We start from the raw sequence: 25,603 nt of genomic DNA, 5'->3' as shown, positions 1-25,603 counted from the left end.
ATGACATCACTCGGAAGTGACGTCATCATGCTGGGCACGTCACCAGGCGACGTGCCCAGCTCAATGACATCACTTCTGGGCGTTGTTATCGCCCCAGGCACGTTGGCCCATCTGGGCACTTTGGGGGTGGGGATCCCCCTGCTGGCCAGATCCAGAATGACGGGTTGGGGGCCCTTTGGGCGGGAAAACCCCCGCCCCCCTGGGGGACTTGGCAGCCCTAGATGTAGAGTACCCCACATGGGTGCCTTGAGGGGAAGGGGAAGAGGCTGATGATAGGGTTGGGACCACGCAGGCTGGGCATGAAGGTGTTATGTGCAAGAACTTGAGCTGAGAGAACTTTTCTTTACCCGGATAAACAACGTAACTTACCCCTTGGTGTGTCTGGTCTGTACTACCACTGTTCAGAAGAGCTGTAGGAGAAAACACAAAAAAACCAGCAACATTTTGGGCAACACCATCTTAATAGTGAGTCTGCAATGCTGGTAAAGCACAGAACAGTGACTGAAATGAAAAGCCAATGTTTGTGCATGCAAACCCCCCCCCCCCCCCCGAAAAACTTCCTCTGATTTTTCTGACAAGATTTTGAAGCCATTTTCTAGATGGAAGACACCTGTTTCTTCCTAGAAAATTTACGGACAAGGAAATGTCATCTCATTTAGTCCTCCCACATCCCCCAATTTGCTCATTTATTTTTTTAATTTATTTATACATTCGATTTATTTACCGCTCTGACCCCGAAGGGTCTCTGAGCGGTTTACAGGTAGTTTCAAATACATTTTTCCCTAACTCAGGCCACATAGTATACAGGGGTGGGGTTGCCTCATGCGGCTAATTCATGCACTTCTAGATTAAGCAGAGGAAAAGTAGACCTCTCTCACCATAAATACCACATGCACTTATAGTGTGGAACAGCTGCCAGCACGCAAGAAATGTAAGGTGTAAAGTTAGCCAATATGCAGGACCTCCTTGCAGCCAACTAAAAAGCTGGAATGCGAAATCCCTAAAACAGCTGAAGATAACAAGAGGGTGGAGAGATCAGGACCCAGCTGGAAGGGAACGAAAACGGCAGGACGCTCAGGGCTCTCCCACATTCCCATTTCCCTTGTTTGGCTGCTGTGTGCGGTGGGGGGGGGGGGGGCATCTGTTCTCCGGGTGTTTTGCTCCCTCTAGTGGTCAATCTGATACTACATTGGTTTATTTTCAGCATAAAAACACGACGTTTAAATCTGCAGGGAGATATGTCAGACATAAAGTGATGTAATATCAAATCAACCACTACAGGGAGCAAAACACGTGTAGAACATTCCCCCCCCCCAACAATATGGACACACAAGCAAGAAAAATGAGAATGTGGAAACGCCCTTGGTCTAACTATATGTGAACTGTTTTTTCCCTAGACTTCAGTATCTGTCTCTGGTACCACTTCTGTTAAAAGAAACCTTGAAAGGGACAGGACAGAGAATAATTTTAATTGAGGACCTGTCAGTTAAAAATCATTTTCAATTATATTTTTGAAAAACAGGTTGCTTACCTGTAACTGATGATCTTCGAGTGGTCACCTGTGCATTCACACCTCTGGGATATAGTGTGCCTGTGCCGACCCCGATCGGTAAACCTGAAAGCTAATAGGGAGTTTCGCACCCGCTCCCGAGTCACATGCAGGGGGCTCCACTGCACATGATTACAGGGAGGGACACGACAATCCTGCCAGTTGCTTCTGACCACTGCCAATAGTCTCAGAGAAAACTAAGTGGACCAACGGCAGTGGGGAAGGAGGGTGGGTGGTGTGGATGCGCAGGTGACCACGGAGAGCCCACCACCCCTCGAGGAAGCCTGGTCTTCTTTATGGTCTCTGTGCATCACACCTCTGGGAGAGTAACAAGCAAAGGCCTACCTGGAGGAGGGTGCTGGAGGGTGCTCAGACACACACTGATTGCAACACCGAGCGCCCCACCAAAGTCCATTGATGGAGACGCACATCAAGGGCATAATGCTTCACAAACATGTGAGGGGTGGCCCAAGTCGCTGCATTGCAAATGTAACGAAGTGGTATTGTCAGAAGCAGTGTTAAATCAGTTCTCAACAACAGCCAGTCTGAAAAAAACTAACTTTATTGAGATCGTTGATAGATACCATTCTGGACACCTCTTTGTTAGAACGAAAGATTATTGCCAAAGGTTACAGATATAGTGGTTTCAAACAGCAGCCATAAAAGATCAGGACCCAATCATCCTGTGGTATTTTACCCACCAGGACTAACAGCCAACTACCCCCCCACTAAACACGCATTCCTCTGGAGCATCCCTCCCACCAGAATCAACAGTTGCTTATCCCCCCCTCCCCCCAGACATGTAGCCTCTATCTACCAAGAAAACAGAATAACAAACAAGTAAGATGCTCCGGGCACGCTTCGATGTCGACGCCCGCATTGGAATCGGCGGCCGCTCTGTCTTCGACATCAGCCCCAATCAACGCTGAAAAAAATCAACATTTGGCTCCACTATGGTGTCAAGCTCCCAATACATGAAAGAGATGGGGGGGGGGCCTTCTCCATGGCAGGTGAGCAGTAAAATTCACAGATAGCCTGACACGCTGCCCCTCCCAAGATCTCTCACCCCTTCGGCTTGTGGGGGTATTTGTTATGGAATGCACGGATGAGAGAAGGGGCTCTAACGTGTTCACATTTCACCCACTCATCATGCGATTCATCAAAGTCCCTCCACTTAATCAAGTAGTACAATCGGTTGCGCCTCAATTTAGAATCAAGGATTTTTTCAACAACTTGGTGGGGATCACCATCCACAATTTGAGGAGGTGGAGCAGCCGGCTGAGGTCTCCATTCGTTCGGTCCTGGATCCCGTTTCAGTAGACTGAAATGAAAGACAGAGTGAATATGACGCAGATTTTTAGGTAAATGAAGTTCCACCACCACTTTGTTCATGACGCTCACCACCTTGAAGGGACCAATATACTTCCACCTCAGCTTTTACCCCGGCTGGAGCCCATTTATGTTTTTTGTAGAGAGATACACCGAGCCCCAAGGGTGCAGCTCCAATTCCGGAGCTCTCCCTTTATCAACTTGCTTTTTGTGTTCCTCTTTCGCCCTGTTCAGTGTCTTGTATCAGGAACCATCGATTCTTTAAGGCCCCCCCCACGATTGCAAGTCCCCCCCTTTGGGCTCCTGGGTAGTTACCGTAGGGAGGGGGGCCCCCTTGTACCCATGTACAGCCATAAAGAGGGAGAGGCCTGTGGCACCAAGTTATTGTAACTATATTCCGCGTAAGAGAGGAGGTTGACCCAGTCATCCTGTTGATAATTCGTGAAGCACCTGAGGAACTGTTCCACTAACTGATTCACCCATTCCATTTGGCCGCTCGTCTCCGGGTGATAGGAACTGCTGAGCCCTTGCTCCACCCCCAACATCTGCCGCAGTTCCCTCCAGAACTTAGCAACAAACTGTGCCCCCCTGTCTGAAATTATCTTGCGTGGAAGCGAGTGCAGCCGCACGACGTGATGCATGAAGAGCTTGGCCAGGGACCTGGCTGGGAACAGTTGCTTGCAAGGAATAAAATGCGCCTGCTTAGAAAACGTGTCAACCACAACCCAAATTACTGTTTTCCCTTTACTGAAAGGTAAGTCAGTTATAAAGTCCATAGAAATCACTGCCCATGGTCTCTCTGGCATTTCAAGGGGTTGCAGAGTTCCGGGGGGCTTTCCCGGTCTCCGTTTCCCCATTAGGCAAGTCTGGCAAGAACTCACATACAAGGAAACGTCTGCCCTCATGCACAACCACCAGAACGGTCTTTGAAGGAGGTGCAGAGTTTTCAGGAACCCATAATGCCCCGCCATTTTATTTTCATGCACCCATGTCAGGATTTTCCCCCTCAACGCTTTAGGTACAAACAATCTCCCACCCGTCCCAACATCCGTCCCCCTTCTGCGCTACTGAATTGTCGCCGTGAAAGTCTTTCATGCCCCCTTCAGTGAACAGTTTTAAATTTGCAAATCCAAGGTTCAGTGTCACTAGGAGTCTCGGCTTTCACCCGGCTGTGAGTCACCACCGCCCCCCGCCCCCCAATGTGTGGGTGTGAACATGGAGTCTATGATTTCCTCTCTTTGCCTGTCATGCTGCGGGAGACGGGAAAGTGCATCTGCCAGGGAGTTTGCCTTCCTGGGGAGGTGATGGAGGGTAAACTGGAATTTAGACAAAAACTCCGCCCAGCATAGCTGTTTGGCATTAAGGCGCCGGGGCATGCATAAGGCTCTCAGGTTTTTGTGATCCGTCCACACTTTGAACAGCACCTGTGCTCCCTCCAACCAGTGCCTCCAGGTCATAAGGGCCAGCTTGATGGCCGCTGCCTCCTTGTCCCAAATCGTCCACTTACGCTCTGTAGGGGAGAACTTTTTCAACACATACGCCAAGGGATGGAGCCTTCCATCCTCCCCTTGTTGCAGGATTGCACCTCCTATTGTTACATCAGATGCATCGACGTGGATTACAAAAGACTTGTTTTCGTCAGGGTGGTGTAAAATGGGCTCAGAAGTAAACAGCTATTTGAGTCTGTCGAAAACCTGCTGGCACTCCGGGGTCCAGTCCAGCTTGGCGCCAGGCTTACTACCCTCGGACCCCTGCATGTAGCCATAGGTGCAAACGGTCACCCAGAAAGTTTCGTTAGGACCAATGGAAGGTCCCAGGATGGTGAGGGGTGACGAAGTGGAGGGAAAAGACAGATGAGCCCTTTTAGAAACGTCTTAATGAGTGGCTGAGTAAACACAGAGTACCCATCGATCGGAGGATGAAGAGCTGAGACAGCTGCCAGATGCACCCGCAGTGAAGAGTGACTGAGACCTGCGTCCAAACGAGACAACAAAAAACCAAAAATAGCAGACAAATCTGAAAGGGGGTGGAGGTAGCCCAACGGAATTAAGGTAGCCCAAGAATTTTTTCCACTTGTGGCTACAGGATTTGTGGATGGAGGGCTTTCGGGAGTTCAATAGCACATGTTCTATCCTCTGTTTGAGGACTGTCAGTGAATTCTCCATGCTGTAAGTTTCAGGTATGGCATAATGTGGTAAAGCACCAGGCCTCCCTGGGATATAAAAAGATCTGGGGCTGACGGAAAATGGTGAAAGGGTCCCTTTGAAAGTTGAAGCGGCATGGGGAACCATTGCTGGCAAGGCCAGCAGGGCATCATGCGAATACTTCTCAGGGATTCCCGCATGGTCTTCTGAATCACCCTGGTGAGTAGCAGAACTGGAGGGAAGAGAAATAAATGCTGATAAAACCAGGGGTAAAAGAGGCCATCCCCTAGTGACAGAGGGTCTGCTCCTACTCTGGAGCAGAACAGACGACAATTTTTTGTTCTGCCATGTCGCAAAAACGTCCACCAGCGGTTGGCCCCACACATTGAACACGGGTTGGAGATACCTCCAATTGAGCTCCTACTCATGCAGTAATGCTCCTCCCCTGCTCAGAAAATCTGCAGTCATATTTTGTGAGCTCGGGAGATGAGCTGCAACCAGGAAGTCATTTCTGGACTGACATTTGTCCCAAATTTCCAAAGTCAGCTTGCACAGGCTTCTTGAGACTGCGCCTCCCTGGCGATTTATATAACAAAGGGCAGTGGTGGTGTCCATCAGAACAGCAACTGCGTGCACAGAACAGCAAGTAGGTGACCGAAGGACTGAAAGGCGTACTTGATAGCCAGAAGTTCCAGAAAATTGATGTGCTGGTGTGACAGGTGAGCTTCCCAGATGAAGCCCACGCACAAGCCTTTGAGATGAGTGCCCCTGCCCCACAGGGATGCATCTGTTGCTGTGGACAAGGACGGAGCAGGTGGGTGGGAGGGTGCACCCGCTAGCAGGTTTCGTTGATCCTCCCACCTCTCCAGGGAGATCAGGATGTGCGATGGAATGAGGAAGCGCTGAGACTGCGACTGATGCTGAGAGTTGAACTGTCTTAGGAACCACAGAGTGTGGCAAATACATTTACCGCAGTTATGGCGGCCATCATACCCAAGAGGCGTTGAAGCTGTAGGGCAGATGCCTCACCCTGTAGATGGATTTGTTGAATGAGACAGGTGATGTCTTCCACCCGCTTTGGGTGGGAAGGAAAGCTTTGCAAACCAGAGAGTCTAGAATTGCCCCTATGAACTGGACCCTTGTGGATGGGTTGAGCATCGACTTCTTGTGATTTACACGCAGACCCAGAGAATTCAGCAGTGTCAGAGTCAAATCTATGTGTTGAAGAAGAGCTGATTTGGAATCCACCACTAACAACCAGTCGTCTATAAATGGGAAGATATTTATTTATTTATTTATTTATTGGATTTATCCCTTGAAGATGCAGATGCGCGGCAATCACCACCACTGTCTTCGTAAAGACACGAGGAGCTGTAGACAGACTGAGGGGGAGAGTTTTGTACTGGTAATGTTGGTCCCCTATGGTGAATCGAAGAAACTGTCTGTGACAGTGATGTATCATTACGTGGAAATAGGCGTCCTGTAAATCTAGGGTCACCATCCAAACGCTGTGCCCCAGAAGGGGAAGGATGTTTTGCAGCGATGTCATATAGAACTTTTTGCAGGCAATGAAACAATTGAGTTCTCGGAGGTCCATAATGGGACGGAGGCCTGCATCCTTCTTGGGGACAGTAAAATAATGGTAGTAAAAGCCAAGAGGGCAGCTGTGAGGGGGTACAGGTTCTATTGCTTGTTTGTTTAACAGATTTTGCACTTCTTCTAGGAGAGTGGTGGATGAAAGAGTGGCAATGAAGGTTGACACTGTTGGAACATGGCAAATTCTATCATATACCCATCTGAGATGAGAGAAAGGACCCATTTGTCTGACATGATCTGTCTCCAGGCAGCAAGGTAGGGATGGAGGTGAGTAGGTCCCAATGGCAGGGACAAGAGTCCCGAGTCAAAGACCCTGCTTGGGGCCCTTGGAAGCTTTGGTTCGAGACTGAGTGGTAGTGGCGAATTTAGGTTTGGTTCCGTACACATGAGGAGATGTATGAGAAGATCTCTGTTGCCATTGCATTTCAGTGTATGACTTGTGAAAGGACCGGTGAGACCAAGGCTTGTTCCAGAATTTGGATTTACTCTGTCTGGAGGAAGAAGATACACCTAGATTATGAGATGTCTTTATACTCTTATCCAGGTCCTGAAGAACAGTGTCTGTGGTGGAACTAAAAATACCTTCACCCTCAAAGGGAAGATCTTTCATGTAAGACTTGGTATCGTGTTGTAGGGTAGTGGATCTCACCCATGCGTGGCGACGAAGAGCAATGGTTGAGTTAAGCGTTTTGGCTGGTGCATTTAATGTATGTTTGGCTGAATTAAGTTGCTATTTAGCCAACAGCATCCCTTTTTTTCTGAATCCATCTAGCCTGACAGTTGAGATCCTCAGGGAGGGATGCAATAAACTCAGACAGTTGTTCCCAGAGGCATACTGGTACCTGCCCATACAGGCTGCATAACTAAAGGTTTTTATGTCCAGGGCACCAGCAGAATAGAATTTTCCCCTGAAGGAATCCAACTTTTCCCCTTCCTTATCAGGAGGTGTGGAGTGCATGCACCTACCTTTTGAGGACGAGATGATCACCACAGAGTTCGGTTTAGGATGTGTAAACAGGAATTCAGCTCCTGTATCTTGGATCTTGTACACATGGTCAATTCTGCGGCTGAAAATCGGAGTGGATGCTGGATGAGGCCAAGGAGACTTTGCTGCTTGCAGTAGTATGGACATCATAGGGAGGGCGACGGCTATTGAAGTGTCCATCTGAACGATGTTGAAACTGTGTCACTGACCACGGGTGGGGTTTTTGTGGTGGACAGTGTCAAAGTATTGGCCATCCATTTGATGAACTCCCCATATGATTTTAAGTCTTCTGAAGGGGAGATTGGAAGAACCTCCAACATCTTTTACGGGGGAGAGGGATCTGCCGGATGCTCTGGGCCCTCATCACCCAATTCTTGTGCTGAGATGCTAGAAAGATCTGACTGGTTGGACTGCTCCAAGTACTGAACTGGTGTAGAGAAATTTGATACTGAGGGTGTCGGCATCGATGGGGGAACTTTCTCTTTGGGTACAGGTTGATGATTATGTCGCTTGTCTGTTGGTACCGATGGCTGCTTCAGTGGTTTCTCTGGCATCGGGTTGGGTTCTCGATACTGAAAGAGGCGAGAAGACACGGATTGTCAATCCCACTCCATCCATGTACAAGGCGGAAGCCAAGGCATGCCAGCAGAGAGTGGGTAAGCCCCGTATAGGAATTGCCATTGGCGTTGGTCCCATGGAGTTGGTACAGGGGAGAGCCCTGATGGTCGATCCTGATCATCAGTGGACCAGTGATGTGGTGAGGAACGTGGAAAGTTCCATTGTCCCCCATCAGTATGGGGACTCTCGATGCTGGAGGATTGAGTTAAGTCCATATCATGCTCCAAGTCTGTGAGCTGGATAGGATGCAAATCAGGCAAGGATGTTCCACTCTGTGGTCGGTTGCAGACCGGAGAGTCAAGCAGTTTAATCGGAGGCATAGAGGACAGTTCTGCTATGCAATGAGGTGTCGATGGAACCTTGGGAGGGGAGCCCTTAGGTCCTTCTGCGTCTCTCTTGTGCTTTTTTCTGCTTGACAGGGTTAATGTCCTTACCCGCTCTGCATTTTGGGCAGGGGTGTGGGTTTTGGACTTCAACGCTGGGACCGAGTGTTTGAGTATCAGTCAATCAATGTCGTTAGGAGCCGGAGTTGGAGACAGCATGGCAGTCGATGCCGAAGCCAGGGTCAACATCGAGGCGTGACCAGATGTTTCCTGGGACAACGCCATAGGTGGTGACCAGTGTTCCCTTTAAATTGAGTTAGTGTGAGCTAGCTCACAGTTTTTTAGCCTCCGGCTCACACATTTCTGTCTTGGCTCAGGAAGGAGGGCTCCAGGGCAAACCAAATTATGCAGTGGCCAAATCGCTCGCTCACCACTTTAACGCCAGTCGCTCACAAAGTAGAATTTTTGCTCACAAGACTCCACAGCTTAGAGGGAGCATTGGTGGTGACAGTGCTGATTCCAGGAGAGCACTGCATAATCTGGGAGCTCTGTTCTTTCTCATTTGCCTCAAAAACTGAGAACAGTGTATGCAGGAATCAACTTGGTGAGTTGAGGCACAAGAGGCAGAGGGAGTGTCCGTCAGGGGGTGCAATTTTGCTGCTGCACTTCAAGCACCGCTTGGAAAAGCCACACCTTTTGGCCATAAGCCAGCAGACGAAGAGAGGGCTATAAGGGAAGGGTGGCCCATGAGGGCCAAGCCCTTCGTTGAAAAATCTAACACTAATTTACAGTCTGTTCCATGGACTGTAGAAGATGAGGTAGAAGAAAAAAGGGCCGAATAGGCCAGGAAAAGGAGAAGTTACCGACTGGAGCGAAGGAGATCCTAACAGTGTGGCAGTCAGAAGAAAACTGGTGGGATTGTCATGCCCCTCCCTGTAGTCATGCACAGTGGAGTCCCCTGCATGTGACACGGGAGCGGGTGCGAAAATCCCTTTTATCTTTCAAGTTTACCAATCAGGGTCAGCACAGGCACAACATATCTCAGAGGTGTGATGCACAGAGACCACGAAGAAGACATCAGATGTCTTTATTAGAGTGCTTTAGACTAAGACTGATTGCTTTACAGCAATTAATACTTTTATACGCAACTTATTTATTATAGTCTCAAGTACCCTCTTGTTTGTTAAAAATTCTACTTAAAAATGTAGATCTGAAACAATGAAGGTAATGGACAGGATCCAAGGATCTGTTTGAACACGGGGGGGTTGTTAGCTGCCCCCTTCTAATGCTCCGGTCATCACTACCCCAATTCCAGGGTGGCACCCCACAAAGTGCAAGAGGTTGATGCTGGAAGGAGATAGTGTCCTGTTGCGCTTACACGCAAGCAAACATTTTCTGCTCACAAGAGTGCAGTAAGGTCTCGAGTATTCCGAGCACAGTGGATGTCTAGACATTTGAGACAAAGCTCCATATAATGTCCAGCCTTTCCATTCCATGGAAGTGGGGAAGCACATGCCTGAAACTGTCCTTCTGTTCTGCTATTCTGGCCCTGTAGACGGCTCGCATGATGGAGTCCTATGTAAGGAATTCTGAACTCATTGAGAACCAAGAGATATAATACTAATTAGAGTAATGGATGTACATAACAATTATTTTAAAAAATAATCAGTGTAAGAATGACTGTTTTAGCTGTAGGAAATACCTCTGTTCTGTGTGTTCTTTTGGCTGCACTACAGAGAGGGCATCACTTGATGGTAGACTACGTGCTTTGTATGTAGGAAGTCCTGGGTTCAAACCATGGAATTTCCCGTGAAAAGGACCTCAGAGAGCAGCAGGGCTAAGAAAGATGTCAGCCCGAGACCCTGGTGGGCCCCTGGTGGTCAAAGTAGGCAGCCCTGCCCTAGACGAATATGAAGAGGGGGGCTGACGCTATATGAGGCACCTTCACATGGCCATATATTTTCAACTGTTATATAATTATGAAGCAATCTCTTAGGAGGCACTTTCAACATCATGCATCCTTGAGACAATCAGTGTTCTGTGTGACCCGTGAGGAACTCCTACAGTGATCCAAGTGCTCTCTCCGGGGCCCCGCACTGTCAGACAATTCTGGTTCACCCCCATGCTCCCGTTTTCATGCATGTACGCAGCCTACTTCTTTGTTCAAACCATCAGACATTTTTCTAAGATTCAGAACTTTTGTTTTGATACAGTTTAGAGGCAAGTCCAATTCCACCCTGCACAAACACTTTCATGACCAAACTGCTGGACGAGAAAATATTATTGCATTTTCTTATCCTTGGTCCTCAAAAACTGTGTCCTGTTTCCCTTAGTTGCTGTTTCTTCCTTCCCTGTGGATGAACTACACGGGTGACCCCACCCACAAAAGAGTTGTGCATTGAATGACATCATACCATTATCTACCCAATCAGATTTGGTTGTTGAATGTCACTGAGGGTAAGTAAGGGCAATTGAAACCACTATGCTAAACGTTTTTAAAAGAGGGGTGTGTCTTGTCAGAAAGTGGAGGAGCATTTTACAGCCCTGTAAACAGGAAAAAGCAATGTGAGGATTTCCGGTTCAAACTAGTGGTAGTTCTCCATAAACAGGATGAAGATAGAAAGGTTTCTATACAGTGAATACCACCTCTGAGAATCTGCAATTTTCAGATACAGGACGTATTTTGAGGCAGAATGTGGCTTAAAAGTTTTTGCAGTCTGTGCCATTTCATTGTGAAGTTATGATATCTCATGCTGTGCAGAGCATTCTAAAAAGAACTAAGTAGGGAGAAGGCATGCAGAAAAGAAAATGGTTCCAGCTTCCAGCATGCAGAGAAACGTGCAGAGCGACAGATTAAGTGAGGACTCAAAAGGCAGGCAGTTTCAAACATCGTTTACCTGGTCATAATTGGATTGTGTATACCATATAAATTCTCTTTATGATAACCATTATTACCATTTTCCAAACTGTAATAAAATAAATATACCAAGAAAGGACGGGATTAATGATAAGATGCAGCTTCATACAGAGTAATGGTTACAAAGATGATGAATGATAGTATGGCAAGGGTGTTTTCCCACTGAACTCAAACCTTGTTCTCCTGTTTCAGACCAACACAACTCTACCCATCTGTTTTTATAAGCTGTGGCAGTTGCCTTTCCAAAAACTGTTGCCAATGGCAACCTACAACAACCCCAACTCCCCCCCGCGAATATAACAAAACAATGCGAAAAGCTCAGTATTTATAATGGTGTAACCAGGTACACCCTTACTGGAGCCTGTAGAATATCTCAGAGTGTACATGGAGCCATGGAAATTGAATTAATTCCACAGAACACTCTTTACTTCGACATGCTCTGCATTTAACTAACTATGTAGAGCAATATGCGGAAAAAACAGAATAAAAATGTAACATATCCCAACTAGCCCACCTTTTCAAATAAAAATAAAAATAAAAAAGCAAGCTCCATAAAAAAAAGAACAAAAAACCCCCACCACCCTTTCAAATGCCAGAATAGCAATCAAAATCTCTTACTTTTTCATGGGCATAGTTTCAACACTACAAAATACAAAAAACAAAATAATGGATTAATTATCGTCTGTGGTGGTGCCCGGTGGTGCCCCCAGAATTATGTGTGTGAATGGCTCAGGAGTGCCCTCCTGCTGTTCCAGAAAGGGTTTAGCGTACAAGATTTCTTTAAAACGGAAAAAAAAGATAGCGGACAGACTTAAAGAAAAATGGCTTACAAAAAAAAAGTTAAAACCAGACAAGTGAAAAATAAGTAAAAACAGCTATCATAAAGTAAAATGCCAAGTCCCTGAGACAGAGGAACTGTAAGTGGAAGAAAAGAAGACCAGTTAGGGAGGCAGGATAAACTACGCAAAAGAAAAGCGAAAAGAACAAGAAAAATATCGAGACAACTGGCTATATACTCAAACTCAGGGTCGTCATGAATTCATCTGCACCTCGGCCAGCAAGGGGGCCTTCAGGCTGGAACAGGCTCTGTTTTCAGGATCTTGTCTCAGAGAAAAACCCCAATCGCCTCATTTTTAAAGAAGCGGCTGAATTTCCTTTTCTTTCTACATGCCTGTGTCAGCCAAGACTGGGAGTCTGCAGCACACTATTTTATTGGTCACACGGAGGAAAGCAAAGAAACAGGCAAAAACAGTCCTTCAAATGACAATGCTGAGACGATCCCCCCCCCCATACATTTGTGGCAATCATCCGTAAACGTCCCGCCTCTCCTCCAGGGCTCTGAACCAATCATCGTGATTTAGGCCTCATGCAAATCTAAGCAATAGTCAGCCAATCAGTACCCGTGGACGGGAGGGGCTGAGCCAACCACAGTTTAAAAAGGGAAGGAAACCTTTTCCATTTTTGGACAGGGATTTCACAGCACTGGAAAGGAGCATCAGCTTAGCCGGGCCTTTGTTGGTTTTTATAGGGTTTGGAGGTCAGCTGAGGGGAAAAAACTGATTTTAGTGGTAAAAATAAGCATCCTGTTAGGGGGCCATCTTTCCTATCTTGTGTGTGTAGGTTCAGTGTTAAGGTGTGCTCTAGGGTTGCCAGGTCCCCTTGCCATCGCGGCGGGGGGATTGGGGGGGCGTTCGGGGGGTGGGCGGGACATCACAGGCGATGCTTTGGGCAAAACTTTATGGTCTTTTGACTTCAAAACCATAGAGTTTGCCCAAAAAGCAGAGTGCCACTGCACAGCATCCCCAACACAATAACATCACCTGGAAGTGATGTCATTGTGTCAGGGTTATCACGAGACAATGTCCCTGCTTTTTTGGGGGGGGATTTCCCCTGTTGGCCAGCTGTCTGGCAGCTGATAAAAGCCCGCAAAAGCAGGGGAGCCCTGCTGGGTCCTGGGGGCCGGCAACCCTAGTGTGCTCTGTGAGAGGAAAGAGCAGCCTGGAGTCTGCTGAGGTAACCACCTGTCCAGAGAGAAAGGTGAATCAAATCTCCCCTCGGGGCTTATTTACTTTATTTGAGAGCCAGCTTTACTTTATGTATTTAAGTTATCCACACATCAAATTTACCTTATTAAATCCTTTACAAGTGTGCGTCTATGGTACCTGCAGGCAATGCTCCCTCTAAGCTGTGGAGCCCTGTGAGCTGCTGGCATTAAAGCTGTGAGCGGGCGATTGGGCTGCTGCCTAAATCAGTTTGCTCTGGAGCCCTCCTTCCTGACCTGAGACAAAAACCTGTGAGCTGGAGTCTAAAATACTGTGAGCTAGCTCACACTAATGTGTCAGGGTTATCACGAGACAATGTCCCTGCTTTTTTGGGGGGGGATTTCCCCTGTTGGCCAGCTGTCTGGCAGCTGATAAAAGCCCGCAAAAGCAGGGGAGCCCTGCTGGGTCCTGGGGGCCGGCAACCCTAGTGTGCTCTGTGAGAGGAAAGAGCAGCCTGGAGTCTGCTGAGGTAACCACCTGTCCAGAGAGAAAGGTGAATCAAATCTCCCCTCGGGGCTTATTTACTTTATTTGAGAGCCAGCTTTACTTTATGTATTTAAGTTATCCACACATCAAATTTACCTTATTAAATCCTTTACAAGTGTGCGTCTATGGTACCTGCAGGCAATGCTCCCTCTAAGCTGTGGAGCCCTGTGAGCTGCTGGCATTAAAGCTGTGAGCGGGCGATTGGGCTGCTGCCTAAATCAGTTTGCTCTGGAGCCCTCCTTCCTGACCTGAGACAAAAACCTGTGAGCTGGAGTCTAAAATACTGTGAGCTAGCTCACACTAACTCGGCTTAGAGGGAACACTGCTTGCAGGGGAGATTTCATCCCTCCCCAATTACTCATCAGGCCCAGGGGCTTAGTTGTTGTTGCTACCAAGCCCACCACGACTCCTGGGTTGCACGGCCACCACTGGGCCCAGTGGTGCCCCCAGGCTGTGCAGCCTCTGCCAGGCCCAGTGGTGCCCCCAGGCTGTGCAGCCTCTGCCAGGCCCAGTGGTCCCCCCAGGCTGTGCAGCCTCTGCCAGGCCCAGTGGTGCCCCCAGGCTGTGCCACCAGCATGGCTCCCAGGGGGGTCCAGTGTGACTCCCAGGCTGCAATGACCACCGCCAGAGATAAGTGCTTTTCAGGGGATTTAGCTTCCCCATGTATTTTTTTAACATTTCAGATTTTTCTGCAAACCTGAGGAGTCCCCCAAGTTTGCCGAAAAATCTGTTTAGTGACTATGTGGTCCCAAACCATAGACTGAGGTATCTGCAGATGGGGGCCACGTTTGGGAAATAGATAAATAGATTTTCTGTTAAATAAACCTTTTTTGTTCATCTCCATTTATGTCTCGTCTGTCAAATCTCTAGCTAGACCTATTAGCATTTGTATGAAGTCTAAGAAGCGGGGGGGTCTTTATTTTCTTGACATATAAGTACAGCAGCCCAGTGGGTTTCCAAATGAGAGACCTTTAGGGAGCACAGAACTTATATGCCACCAATCTTTATTTTAAAGCTTGTGTGACCCTTTTTATTTGACTGTGGGCGAATGGAGTATAAAGAATCTATAGGAGAGGCCAAAGTGGGGGATCGGTTATTCTTCAGCCCAGAAGGAAGTTGCCTTAGAGCCTCCCCCCTCCTTCTCTCACCCCATGGCCACCACAAATTTCCTCTCAAATACCTCTGGGATTCTACTGTTGGCTAGTTCTCTGGGCTTCTCCCAGCGACTAAAAAAAATGGTTGGAATAGAGAATTAGAGAGTGTGACTGATTTAATGAAGAAAAAACCACTTTGGAACTGCAACTAGAGTTTGTCCAAGGGGTGGAAAGAAGCCAGGGAAGGGTAGGAATCCTTGGGGTTCTTTTAACTACATCAGCCAAACAGGAACACTAAAAACTGAAAGAATACGGGCCAAACTAGATGTTTGGGTTTTTAAGTAGTTGGGTCTGGCATCCCCAAACCCAACTTGAGTTCCGCCGCAGCCACGCAGCAGCAGTGGGGAACAGCTTTTAAAAAACAGAGCCCAAATGGGCTCAGAACAGCGCCGGAGGGGAAGGAAGCGTTCCCACTTTCCCACCCAATCGAGCTTTCCTTTATTTTATTTTTAAAAGCCATTCTAGTCTGCTCTGCTGCTGCTGGGAACCTGAGTTGTGCTCAGGGAATTCAGGTGCAGGAACTCGTTAAAAACCTAAATGTCCAGCTTGGTGCTAACCAGTTTAAAAGTTTTTTTTTTTAAAAAAAAAATATTCATGAATATATCTTCTTGAGTAAAGGAAGCGGGGGGGGTGACAGGAGAGGCGACTGGGGGTGGATATTTGTGGAAAGAGGGAAGTCAGCCCACTGCACTGAAAGATCTGGGCCAAGGATGCTTATAGAGGCAGTTAAGTCAGTGGTGAACGAAAGGCTTTGAACAGGCTCAGATACTTCCCTCCCCATCTTGTAGGTGCTCTTGTATAGAAAACAGATTCTTATTTGCTCTCGGTGAATTTATTTATTTATTTACACCCAGGGGTCATTTCCTGCCGGAACGTGCCGGAATGGTGCTCCAGCAGTAAGGAGCCCAGGGGCGCCACCCCCCACTGCCTTTCCTGGCCCGCCCACCAAGGGGGATGGGCCAGGGAAGGCCTGCAGAGCCCCGCCACCACCATCTGGGGGGATTTAAATGCGGGGCACCTGGAGAAGATCGGGCAGGGAACCCAGGCATGCTTGCATGCCTGCCCTTTGTCAGGGGGTGCGGCATATGCAAATGAGCTCTGCAAATGCGCTCCTGCACCTCTTCTTCTATGAAATGACCCCTGCTTATACCCAGTCTTTCTCCCCAGTATGGACCCAAAGCAGCTTACATGATTAAAATCGACATAAAACCAATATGTTGATATACTCAACCAGGCCTACTCTGATCCCTTCTTCTCTCTTCCTCCTCCTTTCTGTTAGTTACCCTTGCCGCTGCCACCCCATCTGCCTACTTACTGTTGAAATTTAGGTTATCTGTGGGGCCGGGATCAATCGATTGGGGAGGTGGCATGGCAGTTAGTGAAATACGACCCTGTGTCAATAATAGTGAATCCCATACAAAATGTCCCACTGAAGCTCACAAAAGGCTCAGCCTCAATGTGAAACGGGGCCATCTGTGATTGAGTTTTCCAGTTTAGGTCTTTAGCAGAACACAGGCAGCGCAAGCTGTGTGTGCCCTGAGAACTGGGTAATATTTCCCTGCTCCTTCTTCAAAGTCTGCTTCCCGTGCTTTCCTTTCTGCGGGGAGGGGTGGGGCGGGAAATACAGATCAGAAGAAGGAAAATCTTAACCGTTCCAGGGTTGGCATTGTGATCAAAACTGCATTATCTCGATCATATATTCTACTTAAACACATACAAGACTGATTCCAGATCTCCCAGCATTTATCTGCACTATTACACGGTGTGTCTTTTGCTAGATTTCCAGTACGCCTTATACCAACGAGGTACAACCATATTTCTCCTAAAGTGTTTACTTACTCATCATACACATCTTCTGTGTCCATCCTCCGGTAGTATTTGGCGAGTCTCACGGCACAAATGATGGCAGGGATCAGAAATACCGTACAACCTCCCAAACCAAACCAGAACAAATTCTAGGCGAGAAACAACAAGATGACGTAAGACAGTGGCCATGCAATGGTGAAGAAACACATTTTTTCTTTGGAGTTTTTGAAATGAGCAAAACCTACACTCTGAGTCTTAAAGGTTTTCCCCCCTCTCTGGGCAGAGAACAGGCAGGAAAGGGAGAAGTGAGTTCAATTGTTTTCCAGACTTACCTCTGGAAGCCCACCTTCATACAAGTGCTAGTAGGTCTAGCCAGACACAACTGGATGGGCCAGCCCCTCCCCCCAACAGGGAACAGAGATTTGGAGGAATTAAGACTAGACAGACCTCAGGAAGAAACTTCTGGAGACTTCAGGCAAAGCTTCTTTGACCTGGCCTGACCAGGTCAGTGGGAGGGGGAAGCGTAGTGTTGCCAGGCCCCTTACCTGCTTTTAGTGGGGGGAGAAGCTCCTGTTCCGGGACTTTGTGTGCACGCGCCGTGATGGTGTCACCTGGAAGTGACGTCATCATGCTAGGCATGTCACCAGGGACACTCTATGATACCATAGAGTTTTCAGGACGAATGCTAGAGCATCCCCTGGTGACATGCCCAGCACGATGATATCACCTCAGGGTGACATCATCGCGCTGGGCACGTCGGCCTGATCCAGACACTTGGGGGGCAGGGTTTCCCCTGCTGTCCGGATCCGGGCAGACGGGTCAGTGGCCCTTTGAGCAGGCAAACCCCTGCAGATAAAACTCCTGGAAGCAAGGAGAAAGGGGCTCTTTTTTGTGTGCTGATTCCACTGAAGGAGACAGAACTCTTCACTGAGGTCTGGAGGAGGCAGCCATTGCCATGTGCTGGCCTATACACCGAAAGGAGGCCTGAAGGCAGGCCCGTAGTCAGAAAATTTTCATGGGGGGGGGGGCAAATACCAGGAGCGAGTAGCTTAGTTAGATCACCACCAATTAGATTAGTGACTGTTAGTATGCACAATCATGCTATACAGAGGACTTTCCCTTGAATCCCAGCCTGAAACTCCTCACTGGAAGTCCCCAGAATGCACTGCTGATTGCTGAGAAAGCAAAAAGTCCCCAGATGGTGGAAAGTGTCATCAACTCACAGCTGACTTCTGGCGACACTGTAGAGTTTTCCTTTCCTTTCATTTATTAGCTCATTTGACCAAAGGTCTTAAGCATCATAACATCAACATAAGACATTGAGTAACAGCAGTTAAAACAACAAGTCAAACAATGTCCAGAGATAAGTTGAGTGATCGTCACATAATCATCGCAAATCACATTCCACATAGGTAAGGGACCTTGAGAGATATATAGAATAAAAGAATAAAACCCAATACATTTTAAAACTGAAGAAAACAGAAAATAAATAGGAGAAAATAATTTCCCTTAGTATCTAAGATCTAGATTGATCTAGGAGCTATTTTATGACTAAAAACAGGGTGCAGTTCAACCGTGTTTTAGAGAGATCACTATTGATAGATATTTTGCCACATAACAGGTTATTTCGGGATTGAAATCTGCCAGTAATGGAGTTATCACCTAGGATTCCATGGGAAGTTGATATCTCAACAAGACTAGAATAATCCATAGGGACCTGGGGACTGTCCAGTGGTGGCAGATTAATAAAAGGCTGTATAGTGTTTCCATTGCACCTGATGCACAACCACATAATCAGTCCGAATATGGATTCTGGTAAATCGTCCATTAATTCTGCAGTTGGGAAAGCATCCAACCTGGCAAGCGTAAAAGCACGTCTATATCTAGGGACTGTAAGAAAACTCATGTAAGAAGGAATGGTCGTGGGAGGCAAAATCCCTAGTATAAAAGTAGAGCATACATGTCTTGTACGGGCTGAAGTGCTAATTGATCTAAATTTGTCACCCTCAGCCTGGTCAATTTCAGCACTCCTTGATAGTTTATATTAATTAAGCAATGTGGGGGGAAAGGCCTGTAGGGTTTTCAAGGCAAGGAACATTCAGAGGTGGTTTGCCATTGCCTGCCTCCGCGTAGCAACCCTGCACTTCCTTGGTGGGGTCCCATCCAAATACTAACCAGGGCCAAGCCGGATTAGTTTCCAGAATCTGATGAGATCAGGCTACCCTGGCCTATCCAGGTCAGGAAGGACAAAGCCACATGCCTGCAACTCTGACGAACAAGAAGACCGTATTCATGACTGGTCAGAAGAGCTCAGATGGCCACAGGCCAACTGTATCTTTCTGAAGGTTTTATATCCATACCCTTTCCCAGGGGTCATTTCCTGTAGGAGCACGCAGGAGCGGAGCTCCGGCAGTAAAGAGCCCAGGGGGCGGGCACATGCAACAAGCCCCACCCCAGGCTCCCAGCAGCCCTCAGTCAGAGCAAGAAGCAGCCAGGTAAGCTACAGAGCGCCCCCTAGCCCCCCGGTTCAAAACAGTCCAGTGGCACCTTTAAGACCAGGTTTTATTCAGGTACAAGCTCTCCCTCCTCTGCGAGGACAGATCTGCACGTCCCCCCCCTCCCTCGATAGCTAGCAATCCAAAACAGTCCAGTGGAGCCTGAGTGGTGGGTGTTGCCTTCTGACACACTTCCGGTGATATCAGGGGCGTGGCATAGGCAAATAAGTTGTGCTAATGAATTATGCTAATGAGCTCCGGCACCTCTTTTTCTACGAAATGACCCCTGCCGTTTCTCCTATATATTCCTGTATTATACGCTTGATTCTGCTTGCAAGTTGTTTTTGTAGTGTATTGTGCAGTAGTGCCTCTCAATAAACTGCTTAATTTGTATCAGGAACACTTCCTATGGACAGTGGAGTACCCACGGGGGTGAAATAATCTCCAGGAGCAGAGGCCTCCTGCTTAAGGGGACTGGATAAACAGCTTTGCAAAAGTGTTAGACAGATTTACAGAGGCTAGGTCTTATCAGTGGCTAACAGCCATGAGGGTTCAGTAGAGCTGAGGAAGTTCTAGAGCAGGGGTGTCGAACTCATTTGTTAAGAGGGCCGGATCTGACATAAATGAGACCTTGTTGGGCAGGGCCACGTGTATCATAAAATGTGATGCCAGGTAGCGGAGATATAAACTTTATAAAGGACACAAACACAAAGGGTGGGGTTTTTTTAACTTAAAATCATGCTTAAAACATTAGCACTCTTGCAATATTTTGTATATTTCACAGTGTCTGGTAAGTGACACCTCTTGCTCTGAATTATGGCATCAAAATATCTGTGCTGTTGCAATCTTGAGTATGCTGTTCAGGTGTGTATCTGTAAGCTGCAAACCTATGATGACGCAGCAGCAGCAGAACTGGAAGAAGAAGCAGAAGACGGCCAGTTCCACTGCGGGCCTGAGAGAAGCCCTCCGGGGGCCTGATCCGACCCCCGGGCTGCATGTTTGACACCCCTGCTATAGAGGAAGCATACCGCTACTGAACACCAGATGCCAGGGGAAACTGCTAAAGGGTCAAACCACATGTTGCAAGGTACCTGACTGCCACAGGACAGTCCGCTCCATGCTGCCTCTAAATCATATGCCTGGACATCGGTTTGTCTTTGAGTGATAATTTCCACCTTTTTAAAAAAAGATTACTTTTCCAGACCTGTGACTTTGAGCTTACTGGAAGACATACTGGGCCACTTCTCCAGCTGAGCCCCCACCAAGCCGCCTGTGGTTCAGGAGGAGACTATCACCCCCACTTGGGCCTGTCCCACCTCTAGTGGCATCCAAGCTAAGCCCGTGGGGCCACGCCTTTAGCCCGCCCCTCCTCTTGTCTCAACATCTTACAAGACGATATGCAAAAACAACAGAGGTCTGGTCTCTTCCCTTCCCCTCCCCTCTTCACACGTAGCCAGGAAGGACGCAAAACATTCTTACCAAAGAGTCTGTCACATAGCTGCATAGAAATACCTCCACAGCTGTATCGATCACATTGGCAATAGGCTTACACGTTGCCACTTCCATAGTAATCTACAAGGAATCAGAAACAGAATAATTTTGATACTGAACATTCCCCCCCCAAAAAACACGCTTTTTTAATTCTCAAGTAATCTGCCTCACTGCGCTCTTTCAGTATTACCCAACCTGAATAATATCTGGCAAGGAAATCTTGGAGTGTGTCTTCCCCAGAACTGTTTATTACTGTCTGTTCTAACTGAAATAACGGCTGAGAAAAAAAGAAGCACTGAGCTCCCAGCCTCGGGCACTGCTTGTGGAGGACAGAAATAAGCAAAAACTCTGTTGTTGGCCGGGGGGGGGGGGGGGACACCTCCATCCCACCTCGCCTGGTTCCTTCTTTCAACCCCCCTCTCCTCTAAATGTACTTCTGCGATGAAGCCGTTTGGGTTTTAACCCTTGTCTCCTCACTCAACCAAGGCAAAGATCACACAGATGTCACACCAGTCACTCCACGGGGTGGGTGGCAGGGAGGAGTGTTGCCAGGGGCAGATTAACCATGAAGCAGACTAAGCAGGTGCTTAGGGCACCAGGGCCAAAGGGGGCACCACAAAGTTGGGAAAAGGGTGCAAAGCTTCGTTTGTACAGTATATTGTGTTATCCTATGAATAAATTTTTGTATTGCTGCAACCTGCATTGTATATCTGGTCAGACATGTCAACCACTAAAATGGACTGGGGGTCAGTGTGGAAAGGGGGGGCACCAAGATGGGTCAGTGCTGAGGGCACCCGTGAGCCTTAATCCACCCCTGAGTGTCGCTCCCGCCACCAAGTGCTGCTGACGGTGGAGGGACTGGAAGCGGCTGCAGTGCAAGGCGGCTGCAAGACTACTGAATGGATAGCCAAGCCGAGGGTGCCCTGGCCAGAGCGTGCCGTCCATCTGGCGGCCACAGGCCTGCACAGTACTGTACCTTGGCCCCGGCACCATCGCTGCCTCCTGAGACCATCTGCTAGGGCCCCTTGTCTCCTGTCAGCAGTAGTCACTGAGGGGAGATGGCATCCTCTCAACTTCACTTACACAGTCCCCTTAATCCAGGAATCCACAACCTTTTTGAGCCTGTGGGCACCTTTGGACTTCTAACACAGCATGGTGGGCACAGCCCCCAAATGGCTGCCACAGCAGACACTGCCAATGACAAAATGGCCGCCCCATCTTACTTCCAATCCCGTACTGAAGATCCGTGCACCGTGGTGGCAGCGGCTGCCAAATAACATTTCTAAAAATCTGCAAAGCCAGAAGCCTTGCGGGGCAAAGACCCCACCTGGCCCCCACGCTGGGGACTGTTGTCTTAACCCCTTATCCCTTCATCGCTCCCCTCTTCCTTCACACTGTAGTGTCTTCCAGTGTTGTAATGTAGTCTCCACAAGCGAAGTATCTGGCACTTCCCCCCCCCCTGTTATTCAGTGAGATACCCCACACACTGAGACCACAATGCTATGTTCACTTTTTGTTTAGATCTGTTTTCTCTACATTGCTACAGCCCAGAGGAGAGAAGAACACCTTACCGATTCCTTGACCCATGCAGCATACTGCTTGAAGTAACCTATTATAGTATCCATGTACCTTTTAGTTTCCTTTGCAGAGAGAGAGAGAGAGAGAGAGAGAGAGAGAGAGAGGGGAAAAAAATGAAGTTTTATGATGCACTCTCCAGTACGCTTTGTTTACTCGTCTGTAAGTGCATGGAGGCTTTTAAACAATAACAGAGCTTACCTCGACAATAACCGATGAAGCATTATTGCTTATGAGAAACTGAGCGTGCTCAACAGCGCTAATCACATTTCTCACTTTTCCCTGGAAAAGAATGAATGAAGGGGGCAGAGAACAAGAGACGGTCAAAGATGCCATTAACACACACTGATTCTTTGGTTATTTATAGGGACAGGGTTAAAGTAACCTTTTTGATTGGTTTGTAAAAGACATTTCTCCAGACAAAATAGACACAGACCCTTTCCATGCTTGGACTTCACCCTGGGTTTTCTCTGTATTCGACTTGCAGCTGTTTACCTTGCTGTTAATGCTATTTACCTGTTGTTTTCTGCACTAATTTTGTCCTACTCCAATTTGCTTGCCTGCCCTGGGTTCCAAATTCTGCACTGTGAAGAATAAACCCGGGTTTAATGTCCTAGGTATGGCAGGAAAGGGGTGGGGAGGATCGAAACACTCAGGATCTAGGAGGGACTCGAAGTGCTGGAAGGGTTGTGATCAAATCGGATCTTTCTTTCACTGTTGGTGGACATGCCCAAAAGTGCAAGAATACTGGTCGTCCATAATATCCAAAATTGAGGAAATATTGGAGGCTCGCCTTCCCAAAACCCCAGAAGCTGTTCTACCGAATTTATTGGAAAATGTTAATTTTTCACCAACCTTGAGAGAATTTATTTCCTTATTGTTGATTGCGGCTAAAACACTATTAGCACAGCAGTGGAAAACAAACAGAGTTCCTTCAATAAACCAATGGTTTTCAAAAGTGTGGGATATAGTAGAAATGGATAAATTAGCTACGCAACTGTTATTGTCAGAAACCTCAAATAAGAAGGATTGTTTTGTGAAAAAGAGGTTTAGATTCTTTCAATATATTACAAATAAGAATGATACTGTTTGTGCCTTACCTGATAAATATGTTAATGTTATTTGCAAAAATTAAAAAATAAAGTTATAAAAAAATCCTACACTGCACCGGGGGCCACTCCAGACCAAGGGGGAGCCTGCAGCAAAACAGGACCCATGTACCCCGGGGCAACAGCGGTCCGAACCCGGGGTGACCACAATGTGATGCAGAATTAACAAAAGACCTGGGATAAAAAGAGGGGTGAGCTTGAGTGTACTGCAGAATAGCTAGTAAGAGACAGCGCTGAGCCAGGATGAAAGGTCTAGTGTGGAAAGGGCCACAATTAACGTCTGGGTGAAACTAGTGATTAGAGAACAAAATCGGAGTCCAGCAGCACTTTAAAGATCAGCAGAATTCCCCAGGGCACCGGCTTTCATGAATCAAAGCTTGTTTCATAAATCATAGCTCATGAGAATGGAGACCCATCAGCCCTTATATCTGGTCAGAAGCTGGGAGGGATGCTACCAACTAGGTCGACCTGGAGCCCAGATACAATGCAGGATGTAACCAGTTTGAACAGAGCTAGGAGATACGCAACAGAAATGGGAAATGCAGAAAATCAGCATCTGTAATAAGATAAGAACCCCATGTCCCTATTCAGTCCGGGGGGGGGGGGGGTCATTGCCCTGACCTTGTTAACGGTGCTTAGAGCTCACTCACAACTGCATGCTGGATTTTATTCATCGTCTGATCCATTTTAGTTATCTGTGACTCAGGCCACTGCGGCAGCTAGTTTCATCATGATATGCTGGCTCTGACACAAAGAACAGTCAGTGGAAGCACAGGGAACGTTCCTCACCGCCTTTTCCAACGAATCCTGGAGTGGCAGGACCCATGTAGATAAAAAGCTATACAGGTGGAGGGGCTGCCGCAAAGAGGGGGAAGGGCAGAACAGCCACTCTTCCCATTACTATCAGCAGGGCAGTGCTTGCGGAAGAGGGAGGAAGGGGTCATTCTGACTCGGTCCCCCGACCCTCACTGCAACCCCTCCCCCAAGCCCCAGGCAGCCTTTCTGTCCACCCACCATTCCAGGATACATCAGTCCAGTGCTCACAAAGGACTGCTGGGGAGAACAGGAAAATCCACACTTTCCGCTGATGGTTGGATCTGTGGAACTGCTGTGGGCACATGTGAGGAAAGACATCCCTGGACTTACCTGCGGCCATTTTGAGGCCACAGTACTAGAAGGTCGGGAAAGGAGGTTCCACTCTCCAGCTGGGCTCTGAATCTCGTGGCGGCAACGTGGCACCTCCTGGGAGGGGCCCAGCAGTCTTCCTAGCCAGCAGCCAATCGCTGGCAGCCTGGGGTCAGACCGGGAGAGGACCTGAGAGGCACAGTCTTCCCTCTGGTCAGCTCCTCCCCCTTATTAAGCCATGTTGCTACCGGCCCTCCCTCAACTGGCTCAGGCCATCCTTCCCTCCCTCCCTCCCTCGGTTGCATGTTTCGTAGCACGGTTGTTGACCTTGTTTAGGGTGGTTTTAGGCATCAGTCCAGATCCATTTGGGAGAAGGCTGTGCCTGCCTCCCCTGGGTGGAACCCTCCTGAAGGGGGTCCTGGGGTGGAGCCCCACAGTGTCATGCTGTCACCCAGCTCCACTCACGGGTGGCAAGGAAACCACACGGAGGCTTGCACCCACGTGGGCTCAGAGGACATGCCATTCCAGGTTCAGCTCCAAGTAGAGATGTGAAGGCCCAGGGGAAAAAATGGAAGAATTCAGAAAAAAACCATTCCCCCCCCCCCCCCCCCCCCGTTTTTTCCTGAAGCCTTTTTGGTTTTTTCCCGAAAAATTGGAAAAATTGAAAAAAGAAAAGAAAAGAAATTGATTATGGAACATTTTATTTTAAAATGATGAATAAAATATATTAAGACAAGGTGTTCAAATATTTTCCAAATTATTTCTAAAAAATATGTATGGTATCAGATTGATCTAATTTCTGTGCATTGAGAACAAGCAAGTCCTAGGTTACAAACTGAACTCTCCAATGCAAGAACAA

At 47.8% G+C, this 25,603-nt stretch overlaps 1 protein-coding gene across 2 annotated transcripts in view; it reads right to left on the bottom strand.

Annotated features, from left to right (window-relative positions):
* The window catches only part of PROM1 (prominin 1), a 139,224-nt gene that overhangs the window by 536 nt on the left and 113,085 nt on the right, over positions 1 to 25,603 (bottom strand). The window contains exons 21-26 of one of the 2 annotated variants that reach the window (XM_015422650.1): positions 22,712 to 22,792; positions 22,507 to 22,575; positions 20,924 to 21,016; positions 16,983 to 17,098; positions 11,442 to 11,510; positions 370 to 410 (exon numbers count right to left, since the gene is read on the bottom strand). In XM_015422650.1, the coding sequence (XP_015278136.1) occupies positions 392 to 410; positions 11,442 to 11,510; positions 16,983 to 17,098; positions 20,924 to 21,016; positions 22,507 to 22,575; positions 22,712 to 22,792 (447 nt within the window). In that variant the 3' untranslated portion in view covers positions 370 to 391. Of the gene's footprint in view, positions 1 to 369; positions 411 to 11,441; positions 11,511 to 16,978; positions 17,099 to 20,923; positions 21,017 to 22,506; positions 22,576 to 22,711; positions 22,793 to 25,603 lie in introns of those variants that run through there. The other variant, XM_015422651.1, reaches the window with a different exon arrangement.

The sequence above is a fragment of the Gekko japonicus genome, unplaced genomic scaffold (assembly GCF_001447785.1).
Source record: "Gekko japonicus isolate JY-2015 unplaced genomic scaffold, Gekko_japonicus_V1.1 scaffold2065, whole genome shotgun sequence".
Taxonomy (NCBI): domain Eukaryota; kingdom Metazoa; phylum Chordata; class Lepidosauria; order Squamata; family Gekkonidae; genus Gekko; species Gekko japonicus.
This window is presented reverse-complemented; position numbering and strand designations above follow the sequence as displayed.